The sequence below is a fragment of the Rhinoderma darwinii genome, chromosome 5, assembly GCF_050947455.1.
Source record: "Rhinoderma darwinii isolate aRhiDar2 chromosome 5, aRhiDar2.hap1, whole genome shotgun sequence".
NCBI lineage: Eukaryota > Metazoa > Chordata > Amphibia > Anura > Rhinodermatidae > Rhinoderma > Rhinoderma darwinii.
The window spans coordinates 184,732,178-184,750,817 of record NC_134691.1 but is presented as its reverse complement, the minus strand read 5'-3'; the positions used below and the strand labels follow the sequence as shown (position 1 = coordinate 184,750,817).

The 18,640-nt window shown below is 37.7% G+C and overlaps 1 protein-coding gene across 1 annotated transcript in view; it reads right to left on the bottom strand.

Annotated features, from left to right (window-relative positions):
- Positions 1-18,640, bottom strand: part of GABBR2 (gamma-aminobutyric acid type B receptor subunit 2) — a 656,884-nt gene that overhangs the window by 366,330 nt on the left and 271,914 nt on the right. The window contains exon 3 of the mRNA XM_075826778.1: positions 6,618-6,788. Within this exon, the coding sequence (XP_075682893.1) occupies positions 6,618-6,788 (171 nt within the window). The remainder of the gene's footprint in view (positions 1-6,617; positions 6,789-18,640) is intronic.

Here is an 18,640-nt window from a genome sequence, read left to right as displayed (position 1 = left end):
GCTGTGTGGCACCATCTACAGGGAGGCTGTGTGGCACCATCTACAGGGAGGCTGTGTGGCATCATCTAGAGGGAGATGTGTTTGATCATATACAGGGAGGTGTGTTGCATCATATATAGGGAGGTGTGTGGCATCATATACAGGGATGTGTGTGGCATCATATACAGGGTGGTGTGTGGCATCATATGCATGGGGCTGTGTGGCATCATATACAGTGAGGTGTGTTGCATCATATACAGGGAGGTGTGTTGCATCATATATAGGGAGGTGTGTGGCATCATATACAGGGAGGTGTGTGGCATCATATACAGGGGTGGTGTGTGGTATCATATGCAGGGGGCTGTGTGGCATCATATACAGTGAGGTGTGTTGCATCATATACAGGGAGGTGTGTGGCATCATATACAGGGAGGTGTGTGTGGCGTCATATACAGGGAGTTGTGGGGCATCATCTACAGGGAGGCGTGTGGCATCATCTACAGTGAGACTGTGTGGTATCATCTACAGGGAGGCTGTGTGGCATCATCTACAGGGAGGCTGTGTGGCATCATCTACAGGTAGGCTGTGTGGCATCATCTAGAGGGAGGCGGTGTGGCATCATCTACAGGGAGGCTGTGTGGCATCATCTACAGGGAGGCTGTGTGGCATCATCTAGAGGGAGGCGGTGTGGCATCATCTACAAGGAGGCTGTGTGGCATCATCTACAGGGAGGCTGTGTGGCATCATCTACAGGGAGGCTGTGTGGCATCATCTAGATGGAGGTGTGTTGCATCATATACAGGGAGGTGTGTTGCATCATATAGAAGGTTTGTCTCTTGGCATAATGTATAGTGATATCGCACTGTTTCTTATGGTTTCTAAAATGCTGCATAAAAAACTACTTTTTCTTAAAGGGGTTTTCTTATTTTGGCAACCACTTCTTTTTATTAAGCTAAGCAGATCATTGTGAACTGCTAGTTAATAAGGAGAAGACTAATATTACATAGGTATTCTATAAAAGTAATAAAAAAAGAGTACAGCGATATGTAACAAGACAATGAGGTAGTCACAATGAAGGTAATATAAAATGAAACCTTAACATAGCCATGTTCTTATTTTAACCGGTTCAGGACCGGGCTATTTTGAGCCTTCAGGACCAGACCCCGTGTAGCCATTTTTCGCACGCGTTAGTTAAACAGCTATAGCTTTTTTATTTGTTGGGCTAGCGACGCGATTTGTGATGTTTTTTCCATAGACAATGCAGGTTTCTTGTTTTATCAGTGTTATCAACATCTTTTTTGCTATTTTAGAATTTTTAGGCTTAAAGTTTGAAAATAATAGTAAGAAAATAAGCTTTTTTACATTTTAGCTATTTTTTTCTAGTAATAACATGGTTTAACCTAAAATAGACCTTTTATTTGTGATCATCATTGTCTACCGGAAATTTAGATATATTACATGTCTACTTTACGGTAATTTTTATTTTTTTATTACTATGGTCTGTCCCTCAAAGGTCAGAAAATAAAAAATTTTTTCTTTTCTTCTTTTACACCATGATTTTTCAAAATCAACCCTCTTATAGTGACTATTGTCACTAATAGGACTGTGCTGGGTCTAGTAAGCCCCAGCAGCAGCCTGCCGCTAACGGCACTATGCCACATTATCACCGGGACCAATAAAGGCAGCGGCCTCTATTCATATACACTCATTGAGCGCTGTGTAGAAGAGATCAGAGAAGACAGAAGTAGATGCTTCTATCTTCTCCTCAGGGTCCTCGGCAGTCACTGACTGACGGGGACCTGACATTCAGCTGCCCAACCGCTCGGGCAGCAAGCTAAAACCCGCGCTGTAAATATTCTATGGCACGGGTTCTAAGGACCTCGACCGCCGTCCGTATATACACAGCCGGCGGTTGGGAACCGGTTAAAATTAGCCTGATATAAAACGGCTTGAAACACAAGTTTTGAGCTGAGCTTTATTATGGTGCCAACTGATACAGTAAGAGTATGTTCACACTGCGGGCTTTGATGCGGATTTTGGAGCTGTTTATGGGACAACATACGGGTTAAAGAATGCGTGTCTAAAGCTTGCCATTGACTTCGATAGTAAAACGCGCTTAGTGCACACGGCACAATTTTTTGGCGCTTACGTAATCAAATTATGCGTCGCTTAAGAAAACGTCAATTCTCGGGGCATTTTATGAGTCTGAAAATGCGTCAAAATGCGTGTTCATTAAAAACAGCTGTTTTTTGGTTTTTTTTTAACCTGAAGTACACATTGCTTTTTTTCAGCCTACATATTAGTCTATTTGAACATACCCTAACATATCACATACAGCCAAAGCTTGCTGACATTTTGGTACATTCTACAGATGTATGATTTATCCTATAGAGTGGGTTTAAGGGTATGTATATCTCTATTCCAGTATTCTATGAAGTCAGGTGCTCCAAACGCCATTTCACTTCATGGCCTAGACATTTCTGATCACATCTCAAGAGGACCGTAGCTCTTATCTATAGATTACACAAAGTACAATATGCTGAGTGGAGGCTACTAGATACCAAGAATGAGTGGTAAATAGACACAGTAAACGCTTGTTTACACGGACAGATTTCTGCCCTTAACGAGCGCCAATCAACAATATAAAAAGTCTATCGGTGCTTGTTAACAGGTCATTTTACATTGGCGGAAGGTTTCTGTATGGGGATGAAGGATCGTTAATCCGATCATTCGATCCTTTCAGTTTGCACTATGGTTAACATGGTTAACATGGTTTACATCGGGAGAACTGCTGCCGATACTGATGCGTTTATAGCCTGCAAAAACAATGTGATCAGCAGACAAACAAGCATTTGCTCGTTTGTCGGCTGATCACTGCCCTGTTTCGTGGGACAATAATAATGAACGAGCATTTATAAGAACTCTTGTTCTGCTAACTATTGGTCCGTGTTAATGGGCCTTTATACAGTTTGCCAGATAAAATAAAAAATTATATTTCTATAAGTGTTTTTTGTAAGGAAAACAAATTAACATATACTTTCATAAACTAAAAAAGTTAACTCCTCTTAGGCAACTGTCAGACTGGCACTACAGGGTTTCCATCAGGGTTTCTGTTACATTTTTCAATATTTTGGAAAGAAAGAATAGTACAATCTGCAGGACTACGATTGCCTCAAAAAGACAGTATATACAGTATTTCCAATTACATTTTGATCCTTAATTGTATTTTATAATATAATGGTCCATTAATAGTTTTGCTGCATGTTTAAATGCAAGTATATTAGTTTATTTTATTTATCACAGTTGCAATAAGAAAATACATTAAGAACGGGACTTCTGGTATGGGTTAGAGAAGTAACATTCAAGTAGAACTTAGATCATTGCGGTCACATAGTCAATGTAGGTAGCAGTGTTGTTCACAAAGCTTGTTGAGTACATGAGAAACCACATTTACTTCACTAAGATTCCGCAGATAAATGTTTCAGAAGCTGTGGTTAAGGTCAACATGAGTTGATGGTGTCCATTAGCACTAGATAGAATACTTGAAGTGATGCACTCAGTACAAGAATGTGAACAAATCCAGGATGTACAGAACATTAGACACATGGTCAACATGACAGATGCCTCATATGCATATTTTCCAACATTATGAAATAATTTCTACACTTTGCAGCTGAGACAGTTTATCTATCAGTTTAACCTAAGTCATCATTACTCACTCCATCATGAATTTGCTACTAAATGTGATTATAAAATAATGTGTTGCATTATATTTAGTCCTGCTCGATAATTAGCATCTTAAAAGAGAGAACAAAAGTGGATCTATATGGGATATTTATATCCTTAAATAAGTTTAATAACATAATATCCAGGAATGAATTACCAGGAACTATTAGGGGATATAAACGTCTTAGAGTGGGGTTCCCGCTCAGAACCCCCCTTTATGAAGGAGATCAGAAAGCTGTTAACAAGCAGCGTTTCTCGCTCTGGTGCATGCAACCAGTCTGTGTATTACATGTAACATTACATTTCCCCTGTAGTGGATGCAACAGAGGAACAACAGCTGTTTGTCAGGGGTCTCTGGAGCGGGAACCATTAATAAAAGGAGTTATCTGTGATGAGACAATCCTTTTAAACCATAAAACCCAATTAAGTTGATCAAGAAAAAAAAGATTAATATTCAGACATGTGTAGTTAGGTTCAGAATTATTTGGGCAGTGACACAATCTTCATGATTTGGGCTCTGCTTGCCACCACATTGGATTTGAAATGAAACAACTGAGATGCAATTGAAGTGTAGACTTTCAGGTTTAATTCAAGGAGCTGAACAAAAATATCCTGTGAAACGTTTAGGAATTGCAGCCATTTTTCTACACAGCCTCCTCAATCCAGGGTCTCAAAAGTAATTGGACAAATTAACATTACCATAAATAAAATGTTTTGTTTTAATACTTTGTAGAGAATCCTTTGTAGGCAGTGACTGCCTGAAGTCTGGAAACCATGGACATCACCAAACGCTGGGTTTCCTCCTTTGTGATGCTTTGCCAGGCCTTTACTACAGCTGTCTCCAGTTGTTGCTTGTTTGTGGGTCTTTCTGCCTTAAGTTTTGTCTTAAGCAAGTAAAATACATGCTCGATCAGATAGCCATGCATGCCCGTGCCATCACACTGCCTCCACCACGTTTTACAGAGGATGTGGTGTGCTTTGGATCATGAGCCGTTCCAAACCTTCTCCATACTTTCTTCCTCCCATTATTCTGGTACAGGTTGATCTTAGTTTAATCTGTCCAAAGAACGCTGTTCCGGAACTGGGCTGGCTTCTTTAGATGTTGTTTGGCAAAGTCTAATCTGGCCTTTCTATTTTTGAGGCTGATTAATGGTTTGCACCTTGTGGTGAACCCTCTGTATTTGCTCTCATGAAGTCTTCTCTTTATGGTAGATTTAGATACTGATACACCAACTTCCAGGAAAGTGGTCTTCACTTGGGTAGATGTGGTGAAGGGGTTTTTTTCACCATGGAAAGGATTCTGTGATCAACCACCTCTGTTGTCTTCCGTGGACGTCCAGGCCTTTTTAAGTTCACGAGATCACCAGTGCGCTCTTTTTCTCAAGAATGTACTAAACTGTTGATTTGGCCACTCCTAACATTTGTGCTATCTCTCTGATGGTCTGTTTTACTTGCATTGAGAGCTCCTTTGACCTCATGTTGTGGGTTCACAGCAACAGCTTCCAAATGCAAATACCACATCTGGAATCAACTCCAGACCTTTTACTTGCTTAATTGATGATGGATTAACGAGGGAATAGCCCATGTAGCCCATTAAACAGCTTTTGAGATAATTATCCAATTACCTTTGGTCCCTTGAAAAAGAGGCAGCTACGTATTAAAGAGCTGTAATTCCTAGACCCTTCCTTAAATTAGGATGTGAATACCCTCAAATTAAAGCTGAGAGTCTGCACTTTAAGCCCATATTGATTATATAACTGTATATTCAATATGTTTTGGTAAACAGCTAAAATGCCAAAACTTGTGTCACTGTCCAAATAATTCTGGACCTAATTGTACATAGTTTCTTTATGTATTGTACACTAATAGCATCTCTATGGGCTCATTCACATAGAATAAAATTGTCCGTAAAAACGGGCGTTTTTTACGGCTGATTTGCACATGTGCGGGACCCGATTTCACAGATCCCTCATAGACTTGAGTCTATTGAGGAATTCGTGAAAACGGGCAAAAATAGGACATGTCCTATTTTTTCACGGGCTGCTCACACGGTCCATTTAAAAAACATAGTAAATTTATTTTAACACAGCTCTGTGATGGCCCTTAAAAAAACATCCGTCACACGGCCAATTATCCCGTTAATGTGAATAAGGCCTAAACGTGGCCTGACATTCCTCATTGCACTGATGAAACAGAATTTTTGTCTGATAATACACCATCTAAATAAATCACAGAAAAAGACCTATATCAGGCAATACTTACTCACAAAGGCAGGTACACACACCACTTCCCAGCAGGACACAAACAAACCACAATGCTACATAGAGGGAGATTGTAGCATTGTGGTTTGTCTGCGTCCTGTTGGTAAGTGCTGAGTGTGCCTGCCCTTGTGAGTAAGTATTGCCTGTTCGGTGATTTTACACCATCTAAATAGGGTAATTTCTGGTGGGATACTTATGGCCCCTAAGCCCCCATTGGACACTGGGCAAAGAGGCAAAATGTAAGGTTATTATATTGTTCAAAGATGATGTCAGGTTGTTGTCAACCTGTTCACTGCTACTAACTTATTAATGGAGCTGAGCTGCAATTCATGGACACGTAAGATAGTAGACAAGACAAGAGTGGTGCTTTTTTAGATAAAAAAAAAACAGACCTTTTTTTTTTTAATCTTAGCTAACCCTGTTTATATTAGAATCAAAGCTGGGAACATTTTACAAAAAAAAAAATATCCTCATCTGCCTCAAAACCTAAAAAAACAAAAACAAAAGAAAGGCATAAAAGAACATCAAAATAAAAAGGAATTATTATCTTCAAGTAACATGATCCCTACTAAGATTGGTGTCTTAATATTAAAGAATAAGAGTAAATAAAACATCATGGAATTATTTTCACAATAGATTAAATCAATTTACCTCTGAAAATCTTTGTATGTCTTGAGTTAATGTTCCAACTCTTTGCCATTTGAAGTGTTTGAGAAATTTTACTATGGCTGGATTGACTGCATTATCTGACGGAACAGTCCGGAAAAAGTAGGGATATTTTTTCTTATCTGCTAAAACTGGAGTTGTTGCAGCAAAAGAGAGCTGAAATGTAAAAAAAATATAAAGTTAGTGAAAATTATGAAATATATATATGAAGCATATTATTAAAAAATTATCCTCAATATTTACATCGCTAAATTATTTACATTACTTCGTATCTAATGTATTTCTTTATATATAATATATATATATATATATATATATATATATATATATATATATATATATATATATATTTCTCTCTTAAAATGACTCTCTCTTTCCCCCACTAGACAGTAATGTTCCCCGATGTGATGATAAATCCATTGCCGTTGGAAAAAAAACATATCTAAGTGGGTGACAGACATTGCTCATTTGCTGCTATATAGATACAACTGTTCTGATGTCTTATGCAAGCTTCAGAAACGTCTATGAGAAGTATCTTAGACTGTTTCCCTCATATTACTGATGTGGGGAAGTGGTTGTCTAAAGTAATGGCAAACCACTACTAAGGCGGTACTGGCAGCTTTTAGCCTCTAGCGTGAGAAAGAATTAATATAGCAACTTTCATATTTTGGTTCCCTTGGCCATTGTAACCAATAAACATGAACATTCAAATATACTGATGAATTCTGACAGACCCCACTGACTTCCGCTTTGGTTCTGGTATTTTTAACGGCAAGTATAGTGCCACAGTCCGTGATATTATTGGCATTAAAAATACCAAAAATTCTGATAGACTGCCAATGTCAGTGTGAACAGAGCTTTAGTTTTATAAAGTCTGTGCCACGACTCTACAAATTATTATGAACTTGCAGTCAATGTGGGACTTTGTCTAAATACTTACAAAAATTCATATTTTAGTTTTATATTTTTTATTCAACTTTTTCAATTATACAATTGCTATTTTATTATTTTGTGGCATGGCTCCAATACAACAGAGATATGTTTAAAAAGCAAATGCAGTTATGGAAAAAAAGGATATTCATTAAATAATTATTGTCTTTCAACATAGTCACTGATGCATTAAAAATAGATAGTTACAACAGTTTTATTTTCTTTCTCATAACCCCTTCAAGCTCGCTCCACGTAAATTAACATTGTAATAGCACAGTCCCCATGCCATTAGTCCATCATTTTATGTTCCCTATTTTATGGCAGTGCAAACTTCTCTGAATAGTGCCATTTGCAGGATCGGGATATCACAACCGCAATGAGGAGTCGTTTGTATGAAGTTGCGGCTAAGCATGCATGCTACCACTCCATACAAACTCTATGGTTGTTATGTAAAAAGTTGAGTGAGAGCAACATGGATGATGGTGAAAGGATTAATCATTTCTAATTATTAATTTCCGAACTGTGCGGCATTTGAGTATGTTTAAGACCCTGCTTAGTAGTGAAATATTAAGTAACCTGTGTTCTTCTTTTAGATCTCTATCAAAGTTAGGGCTTACGCACTTTGACATATCATGTCTCTGTTTTGTACAGAGCTGTTATAGGGCTGCCATAGATGTGCATTAGCTCTCTACTGTACCTCCGTATGCCTCTAGTTTCATGCAGAGGTTTTTGTTTTTTTTTGCAGCATTCAATCTATAGACAGAAAAAAATTGTGGCATGCTCAATTGGACTTCACATATACGGAGGTAAGAATTTCTTCTTACACACAGAGTCTGTCAAAAGCCTTTACAACAGTTCGCAGAGACTGTATGGACCTGTACTCTACATCAGTGCTGTAGACATTGCATGGATAGGGTATTACCGTGTACATGAGTTCTTACTCTCATCAGAAGGGTTGGTAATCTCTAATGATACACACCGGCAACACTTTTGATCCCCATTATCAGAAACTTGAAAATGAAGTCTAGGGCCATGAAAAACATGTTTCTATATTTTTTTTTTTAACAAAATGTAGTACTAGTCAAAACTGAAGAAAAAGGTGTCATTGGATTTTTGTTCCTTTTTTATGTGTTTTTTTTTCTTTAACACTAAACGATTGTAAAAGAAAGTTAAGAAAAAAAAGTTTTGAAATTATTTTTTTATTGAGTGTTATGGTTTATATATATTTTAATTCTGAGCTACAAATACTGTTTTAATTTGATATATAACATTACCAACATTAATCATAGAATAAGCATTAAAGAAAAAAAAACAACATATTAATTCAATAAAATAAATTCTGAACCGTAATTGTTAATATAAAAGTCATAGCCAAATATCCATAGTGATGCAGAATGAATTGCTACCTGGGTTACCTTTCACATTTGTTTTAGAATTGTGGCACTCTTATGAGATCTATAAAGTTTGAAAAGGACATTAGCATATTTCCCATTAAGTAATCTAAGTTGGTTTGTCGTCTCTAAATGGCTATCCCTGTTTTCCAAAACACTTTGAAATGATAAAATCAATTGCACACTTGCCAATGTATACATGAGAATGGCACTGTTTACTTGCTGAAATAAAAGTGATATTACTTTAGGCTTGTAATACAAATCACATATCGGGGAATTACAAAGGTTAAACGGGATTTAAAAATTCAAGCATTGTTATAATGTTTTAAGGAATAGTTGCATCCGCAAAAAACATTGCTGCCGCAGTTTATATATTTATATGTCTCCGCACATTGGAATAGTACAATGTGCCTTTCTGTTCTATTTAGTGTAAGCAAATCACTGAAAGAATATCAAATTTACAACAATCACTGAAAAAGGCCATACTAACCAATAAATGGGCAGGCCAGTCTGACTGGTGCTTTAAGCTGCCCTTGTAACAGTACGTATGGTCTTACCAGTGTACAATATAAATTAAGTTATTGAAAACATCCAAATCTCCTCATAAGCATTTGTGATGTCATAATTTGTTTGAGTTTTAGAGCAAACTACAATAAAAGATGGACTATGGAAGATTTATATACAGTTTTTTCCGCAATGCAGTTTGATCCTGAACATAACATTTAAAATTCAATAGAACCACATTATCAGAATTTTGACCAAACAAACAGTAATAAGAGATAAATTTCGACTGGTGGGACCATGAAACCCCAATCTGACAATGATTTTGTACTCCTCCCAGTGTGTTGCCATTTTATTATATTGACATTTTATTACATTATTTAGATTTTATCACATATGGAATAAAGAATTTACATTTTATGGCAATTTATCTACATGCTAGATTTTCTTCTTGTATTGACTGATACATGTTCTATCTTCTTTATTGAGGTGAGTATTCTACTCCTCTCTGTATGGCCAGTTTCACAAGAGCATTATATGGGTACAATCTGTACGCCCATATTGCAGTCGCAAATCCCAGCCTGACAGTGGGTCTGACATCCCAATAGCATCATAGGTCCCAGTTGGCATGATGGAGTTTTTTCATCCACCCTTACCTCTCCCCTTCCAACAGCGGCTTTGTCAGGAATTGCATATCGGCTTTAATAAACAAGCTCACAATCCTCAGAACTATAGCTGACTACTTTCACCCATTCCGGCTTGGTCATGCTTCTAAAGAAGCTGGAATAGGCGAGCTAGTCAGACATAGTTCTGAGGATTGTGAGCTTGTTTATTCAAGCCGATATGCAATCCTTCATGGTTTTATCATATAAGTTTTTATAATAAATGCAGGGACTTTTCATGTTTTACCAGTTTCCACCTAGTGTTTGCTTTTTCTCTTAAAATTCCCCCTGGCTTTCACAAGTGTTGGGCAGACACTTGCAGAATTCAAGGGCTCACCATTTCACTTGTGCTCGGGAAAACCTGGAGAATTTTGAGCCAACGGCATTCTCTCCTCCATATACACTACAGATGCGCTTTTAACCCAGAGACGCCAAAAGCAGAGTTTAAGTGGCTGGGACAAACTTATCTAGTTTTGATGAACAGGTATCATATAAGGTGGAAAGAGCCAGCAACTTGTCCTACTGGAAAGTAACTATAAACGTGTTATTTTTATTTATTTATTTTGAACTAAGCTTAGAGACAAATATTATCTGTATACATTGTTTTTTTTTCTGAGATGCAGTACTAGGTCTTGTCTTGTATGAGATTGCGCTTCACAAAATTTCTCTACCAATGCCTTATTATTTGAATCTGTCCGGGAGAATACGTACAGTACACATATATATATATATATGTATATATATATATATATATATATATATACAGAAATACAAAAGTCCAGCAGCACAGGCGGTGTGTGGGTATACGGGTATACAGGTATACAGTCCCAGGTATACAGAATTAAAAATAACAGGCTGTGCTCCATAGAATTAAGTGAAAAAAAAGTCAAGGGTACTTTACTGTCCTCAGTGCAACGTTTCAGCTCTGTCCACAAGAGCCTTTCTCAAGAAATATATATATTTATAGATATACACATATACAGTAAATCCTCTTTAAGACGACCACCCAAAATTTCATCGAAAATTGGTCTTCTAGGGGGTTGATCTTCTCAAAGAAGTTCGCCAGTATATATAATATGTGTTGGAACTGTAAATTTGTCACAAGAAATCTGGTCTGGATAAGGGGGTGGTCTTCTCATAGAGGTGGCCTTTTTGGGAGGTTTCATGGTATATACTATATAATATACTACATTCTGTGTGTCAAGTGATTAAAAAACACGTCATGACCTTCTAATAAAAAAACTCCAAAAATCAGACTTCAAAATTGCAACCTAGAGAACATATGAACTATATTTTCATATTTTTTTCTTTTACAATTGCACTTTAATAGGGCTAGTTAGCGGCTAGCTCATTATCCTTGTAATTAAGGAATCCAACGCCCTGGTGTCTGCCAGGAAAGATGACAGTAAAGGTCTTAAATACTAGTCTAGATGGAACATGGGGGTAAATAAGCACTTTTATTTCAGAGATAACATGTCTAGTGCATAAATCCAAATATTTGACCCAGGGCTAGCTTATCTTGTTCTGAAAAACTTTAATTTAAAGAAATTTTTGGTTTTAATCCATATTAGTTTAATCTGCATATACTCTCTGTAAATTAATATTCCACACAGCTTTATATAAATTGATTTGGATACATGCTTGACTAAAACATATTAGATAAACAATAAATCAAATCCTTAGATGGCAGGTTCCCAACCTTTTGCACAGACTGTTCCAGATTTAACTGGTGGTCAGGGGCCACATTCAACTTTGACCCTCTTCTTTAAAGCTCTCGTGGGCTGAATGGCCAGCATGTAATAATACATATATAACTAATGGTCGCTTCTATCTGAGAATGGGTTATCTTAGGGAGAAAACTCCTTGATTAAAAAAAATATTTTACTATCCAATTTGCAACAGTTGGGGGTGGGGTTTAGAATATATCGGAAATAATATCAATGTAGATATCCTATTGTAGCTCGTGCATATGGGCATAACTCAGGGCTCCTGTTTTGAGCCACACAAACAATAAAGAAATGCAATTAGATATCAATTCTACACCCAAAATATATTGAACAAACTCTTTATACGTATGGACTGCCAAAAATTCCATACAAATCAATATGCAACACATATGTCTGACAACTAGCTGGAATATAAAGCTTTATAATCAAAGCACTAAATTGAATGATTCATTACATCATTGATCTTCGTAAAGTAGACTGGATGCATCCCAAAATGTACAGGTTTTGACAGCAGGATATTAAACTTAATATTTCAAGTTAATAAGAACATGGCACTGAAGGTCCTAATAAGTCTTGAAGCCAAAATCTCACTTGACAGATTGAACTGGGGCTTAATTTGTCTTTTATTTAATGTGCTGAACTGTGGTGTGAAGAAATCCCTTAGAAGTTTAAAGTATTATTGCCCAACAGCAAAAGTTAGCAGAATGACTGATAAATTACAGATAAATCTTGGCTATCCATTTTATGCATGTTAATTTACCTATTAACCTACAGAGCATAATGATACACGCAGCTTCATATGTATATATTAAAGGCCCATTCATCATCTGCTTGCCTGTTTTAAGGCAGAACAGTGATATTAATTCTCAATATCGCAGTTTAAAGCAAAGATATTGCCAGATGCTGGTAGGTATCCACATACATGGCAATAGGGTCCAAGCTGATATATGCATACATTAACCTAGGGGGAGTCATTGCTGTGACACTGCTGGTACATGATGATTGTCATGGAGTGCCCTATTAATTAAACAAGGCCCCCAATGGTTACCTATTATTACCACACTATGAGATTTGTAACCATGGTGTCTGATATATAAAAATCTTACTGAATTATTTTCCATAAGGCCAAGTAAGAGATTATATGCACATATCTTTTATTTAAAAAGGCAGGGGCTTTCATAGTATATGCAGACTATACAAATATGAACAGTACAATAAATATTTATTGTCATGTACTGTACATTGAAAAATATAGAATAATATCAATATCCGTTAACACACCCTACTAAACGGCATAGAAATATCTGACATTATACACAGTAAATGTCATGAATCCCATTTATTTGAGATATTAGATCGCAATGAAATACTCTGAAGAGTCCTTTCTGTAATAGGAGCTTAATGGTGGTAACATTCATATATGTAAGTAACGGAGCAATCTTTATTTTATAGTAAGTATGCCAATGCACTTGAGACACAGTCCCATTGAGGCCAATTTATAATATTTGTTGGTACAGTGCAGAAAAAAAAATATCATATGAGCTGCATATTGGAGCTTACAATGTAAATGTTCATTACAATCTGCATTCATTACCCGAGTAAAGGTTGAAAGAGTTAAAAATTCTGTTTTTTAGTATGACTAAAAATATTGATTAAATACTATGATCTATTTCTGAGAAAATGCCAATCAGAGCAGAGGTTTTGATCATGCCATATGGGTTCTGAAACATTTTTTTAAATATTAACTATTTATCATTATTAAATGGCCAGACCTAGTGACTCCTATGATGCCCCTGAACTGTTTGAAATAGTAATTCTTGTTGACTGCCTCCATATTTGATTGACTTAATGCCTACACAATGGTGCCACCTTTCAGATGTTCCATAGTGCAGTTCCCATATACAAGTATAGGTCAAACATTAAGCCAGCACACTAATAACATCTAGATGGAGTTGCCCATACCACTGCACATTACAATGACTCAATAACCATAAAATTGTGCCTTGAAATAGCAGTGATAATCATAAAAACATGACTACAAAGCCATTTCCATGCAAATGCATTAGACACAACACTTCCATGACACAACACTTCCATGATACACAACTTCCTACACTGGTTTCTACCCTACTAATACTATCAAAGATTTATCTCTTACCAGGGCAAATGTGTGGCATTCTGGGGCCAAGAATCCAGGAATGTCTCAATGAATCCTGAACACTTCTTTCTCATTAAGTAGGTGGGTCAAGAGCAGGGGCATGACAAGTTCTCTTAATGCCCAAAGCAGAGGTATTAGACTGCACCTCAGAACCTTTGTTCCCTGAAGCTTAGCATAATAATTGCCAAAAGAACATTCATTCATTGAATTTCCTCCTGTTAACCCCTTCCCCACCAATCCCTGCTATTCGTATTTCTAATACATACTCCAATTTCTCTCCATTCCCATGCCCTATACACATGCGCAGTTCTTAATGCTGCCCAACACTTGCACCCAATCAGCTGCATCCCTCATAATGTGAATCATTTATTGCAGAGGGCATCTGTCTATTCCTGTGTGACAGGCAACACTCCCTCATTGCTCATCATTATCGGCAAAACATTGCCGTTTTTTCCAAGTACCTCCCAAAAATATTAATAAAAGTTAAACCTCAAATTATATTTCCCCAAAACGTATGCCATAAAAAAATACAACTTGTTTCACCCAAAACAAGCCATCAGCTACATTGATGGATAAAAAAAAATGGACCCTCTTAATGCAGTTCAGTAAAAACAAAAAAATAGCTGTGTCCTGAAAGACAAACATAGGCTGTGTCTTTAACCCCTTAAGGACGCAGCCTAGTTTGGGCCTTAAGGCTCAGAGCCCATTTTTCAAATCTGACATGTTTCACTTTATGTGGTAATAACGTCGGAATGCTTAAACCTATCCAAGCGATTCTGAGATTGTTTTCTCATGACACATTGGGCTTCATGTTCGTGGCAAAATTTGGTCGATATATTCAGTGTTTATTGGTGAAAAATTGCAAAATTTAGAGAAAATTTTGAAAAAAATAGCATTTTTCAGAATTTAAATGCATCTGCTTGTAAAACAGACTGTTATACCACCAAAAATAGTTACTAGTTCACATTTCCCATATGTCTACTTTAGATTTGCATAGTTTTTTGAACATTCTTTTATTTTTCTTGGACGTTACAAGGCTTAGAACATAAACAGCAATTTCTCATATTTTTAAGAAAATTTCAAAAGCCTTTTTTTTTAAGGGACCTCTTCAGTTCTGAAGTGGCTTTGAGGGGCCTATGTATTAGAAACCCCCATAAAACACCCCATTTAAAAAACTAGACCCCTAAAAGTATTCAAAACAGCATTTAGAACGTTTTTTAACCCTTCACGAATTTCACAGGAATTAAAGCAATGTGGAGGTGAAATTTGCACATTTCATTTTTCTTGCTGAATTTCAATTTTATTCCATTTTTTTCTGTAACACAGAAGGTTTTACCAGAGAAACTCTACTAAATATGTATTGTGCAGATTCTGCAGTTTTTAGAAATGTCCCACATGTGGCCCTACTGCGCTCGTGGACTAAAACACAAGCCCTAGAAGCAAAGAAGCACCTAGTGCATTTTGAGGCCTCTTTTTTATTAGAATATATTTTAGGCAGCATGCCAGGTTTGAAAAGGTGTTGAGGTGCCAAAACAATAGGAATCCCCCAATAGTGACCCCATTTTGGAAACTACACCATTCAAGGAATTCATTTATGGTTGTTGTTACCATTTTGACCGCACAGTTTATTCACAGCACATATTTGAATTGGGCTGTGAAATTAAAAAAATTTAATTTTTTCCATTAAAATGTCATTTGTGATCAAAATTTCACAGGGAACAAAATGACCCATTTTGTTGCCCAATTTGTCCTTAGTGCGGTAATACCCCATTTGTGGTGATAAACTGCCGTTTGGGCCCATGGGAGGGCTTATAATGAAAGGAGCGCTATGTGTTTGTTGGAGTCCAGATTTTGCTGGATTGGTTTTCAGGTGCCATGTCGCCTTTGCAGAGCCCCAGAGGTATCAAAGCAATGGAAACCCACCAGAAGTGACCCCATTTTGGAAACTACACCCCTCAAGGAATTCATTTATGGGTAATGTGACCATTTAGACCCCATAGTTTCTTCACAGAACTTATTTGAATTGGGCTGGGAATTTAAAAAAATATATATTTTTTCCAATAATATGTCATTTTAGCTCAAAAATTCTTATTTTCACAAGAAATAAAATACTCCATTTTGTTGCCCAATTTGTCCTGAGTGCGGCAATACCCCATTTGTGGTGATAAACTGCTGTTTGGGCCCATGGGAGGGCTCAGAAGGAAAGGACCACCATTTGGCCTTCTGGGGATTTTCTGGTGCGAAGTCATGTATGCAGAGGCCCCTGAGGTACCAGTACAGTTGAAACCCACAAGAAGTGATCCCGTTTTAAAAACTACACCCTTAAGGCATTCATCTAGAGGTGTAGTGAGCATTTTGACCGGAGACATACACCCCATAAACTGTAATGTGGGTTCTCCTGGGTACGGCAATACCATACATGTGGGTGTTATCAGCTGCCTGGGCACACAGCAGGGCCCAGAGGGGAAAGACGAGGTGGGATAAGCTGTGCGGAGTACATCAGGGTAAGTAAAATTGGGGTAAATTATAAACCAAGGGATGTATGATAAATTTTAAAACACTCTTTCATACAGAGCTCTGGTTTTTCGGGACACGTGTCACATTGATATATTGTGTCCTCCCTTATCCCCCTCTTATAGCAGACTTTGTACCTCTTTTGACTTTTTCCTTTCTTGCCAGTTTGGGGAACTTCTCCTGCAAAGTGTTGCCCTGGTACGATGCGTGTGGCCTTGCTTCCAGAAGTACTGGGTGCCCCCCCCTTCTTTGTCCCTAAAGATTAGGTTCTTGATAATCACCTCTTGAAATTCCAGTAAAGTTCCCGTCTGGCCTGTACATCGACGTACACATTGTACAATGCCATCTGTATGAGGTGGTCGGCCAACTTCTTATACCACACTGCATGGCGCTGTAGGGCCTCAGGACTTGATCTGACAAGTCCACCCCTCCCATGTACCTATTGTAGTCCAGGATGCAGTCTTGTTTGGGGGTCTCTGTACTGGTACCTCGTACAGGTTCATAGGTACTGGTGTGACATCTCTCTTGTCTTGTACTTGACACACAATATGTTGGTGCTAGAATGTGCCCTGCTCTCACCCCTTCTGAGTGTTTGCCCAAGCAGTGTCTTAGGGAGGCCTCTCAGATTTCTTCTAGCAGTGCCGCATGCCGCAGGACTGGAAGCGAGGCAGTTGAAGAGTGGAACGCTGGTATAAAAATTATCCAGGTAGAGGTGGTAACCCTGGTCCAGCAGTGGGTGCACCAAATCCCACAAAATGTTTGCATTAATTCCCAGTAAGGGAGGGGGGCATTCTGGGGGCTGAATACTGGTGTCCTTCCCTTCATATATCCTAAATCTGTAGGTATACCCTGATGCACTCTCGCACAGCTTATACATCTTCACGCCATACCTTGCCCTCTTACCCGCCAGGTACTCGCGGAATTGAACCCTCCCTTTAAAATGTACAAAGGACTCATCAATAGAAATACACTTCTCGGGGGTGTATGCTTGGGAAAACCGGGCACTAAAACGGTCTAATAGGGGTTTCCGTTTATACAAACGGTCAAAACTGGGGTCATCTCGGGGTGGGCGCTGCTCATTATCAGTATAATGTAAGAAGCGAAGTATTGCCTAATTTATTTATTTTTTTAGGTTCCAGTTCAGTTCTGAAGTTGCTTTGAGGGGCCCATATATTAGAAACCCCTATCAAACACCCCCTTTTAGAAACTAGACCCCTCAAAGTATTCACAACAGCATTTAGAAAGTTTATGAACCTTTTAGGTGTTTTACAGAAATTTAGAGCAAAGTAGAGGTGAAATTTACATATTTTTTGTTGTCAGAAAATCCTCTTTATACCATTTTTTTTATAACACAAAAGGTTTTATCAGAGAAACGCAACTTAATACTTATTACCCAGATTCTGCAGTTTTGAGAAATATCCCACATGTGGCCCTAGTGCAGTAATGGACTGAAGCACCGGCCTCCGAAGCAAAGGAGCACCTAGTGGATTTTGAGGCCTCTTTTTTTTATTAGGCACCATGTCCGGTTTGAAGAGGTCTTGTGGTGCCAAAACAGTGGAAACCCCCCAAAAGTGACCCTATTTTGGAAACTAGACCCCTTGAGGAATTCATTGTAGTTTTCTTGGGGTGCATGCGGCTTTTTGATCAGTTTTTATTCTATTTTTAGGTGGCGTGGTGACTAAAAAACAGCAATTCTACTATTGTTTTTTTATTCTATTTTTTTTTACAGAGTTCACTGTGCGCTATAAATGACATATTCACTTTATTCTGCGGGGCGATACGATTACGGTGATACCATATGTTTATAGTTTTTTAATGTCTTATGGCGTTTGCACAATAAAATACGCTTTGTAAAAAATCATTCACTTTTTGTGTTACCATATTCTAAGAGCCATAACTTTTTTATTTTTCCAACAATAAAGCCGTGCGAGGACTTATTTTTTGCGTAACGAACTGTAGTTTCGATCAGCACCATTTTTAGGTACATGCGACTATTTGATCTCTCTTTATTCCATTTTTTGGGAGGTGAAGTGACCAAAGAATTGTGATTGTGGTACGGTTTATTATTATTTTCTTTTACGACGTTCACCATGCGGGATAAATAATGAAATAAATTTGTAGATCA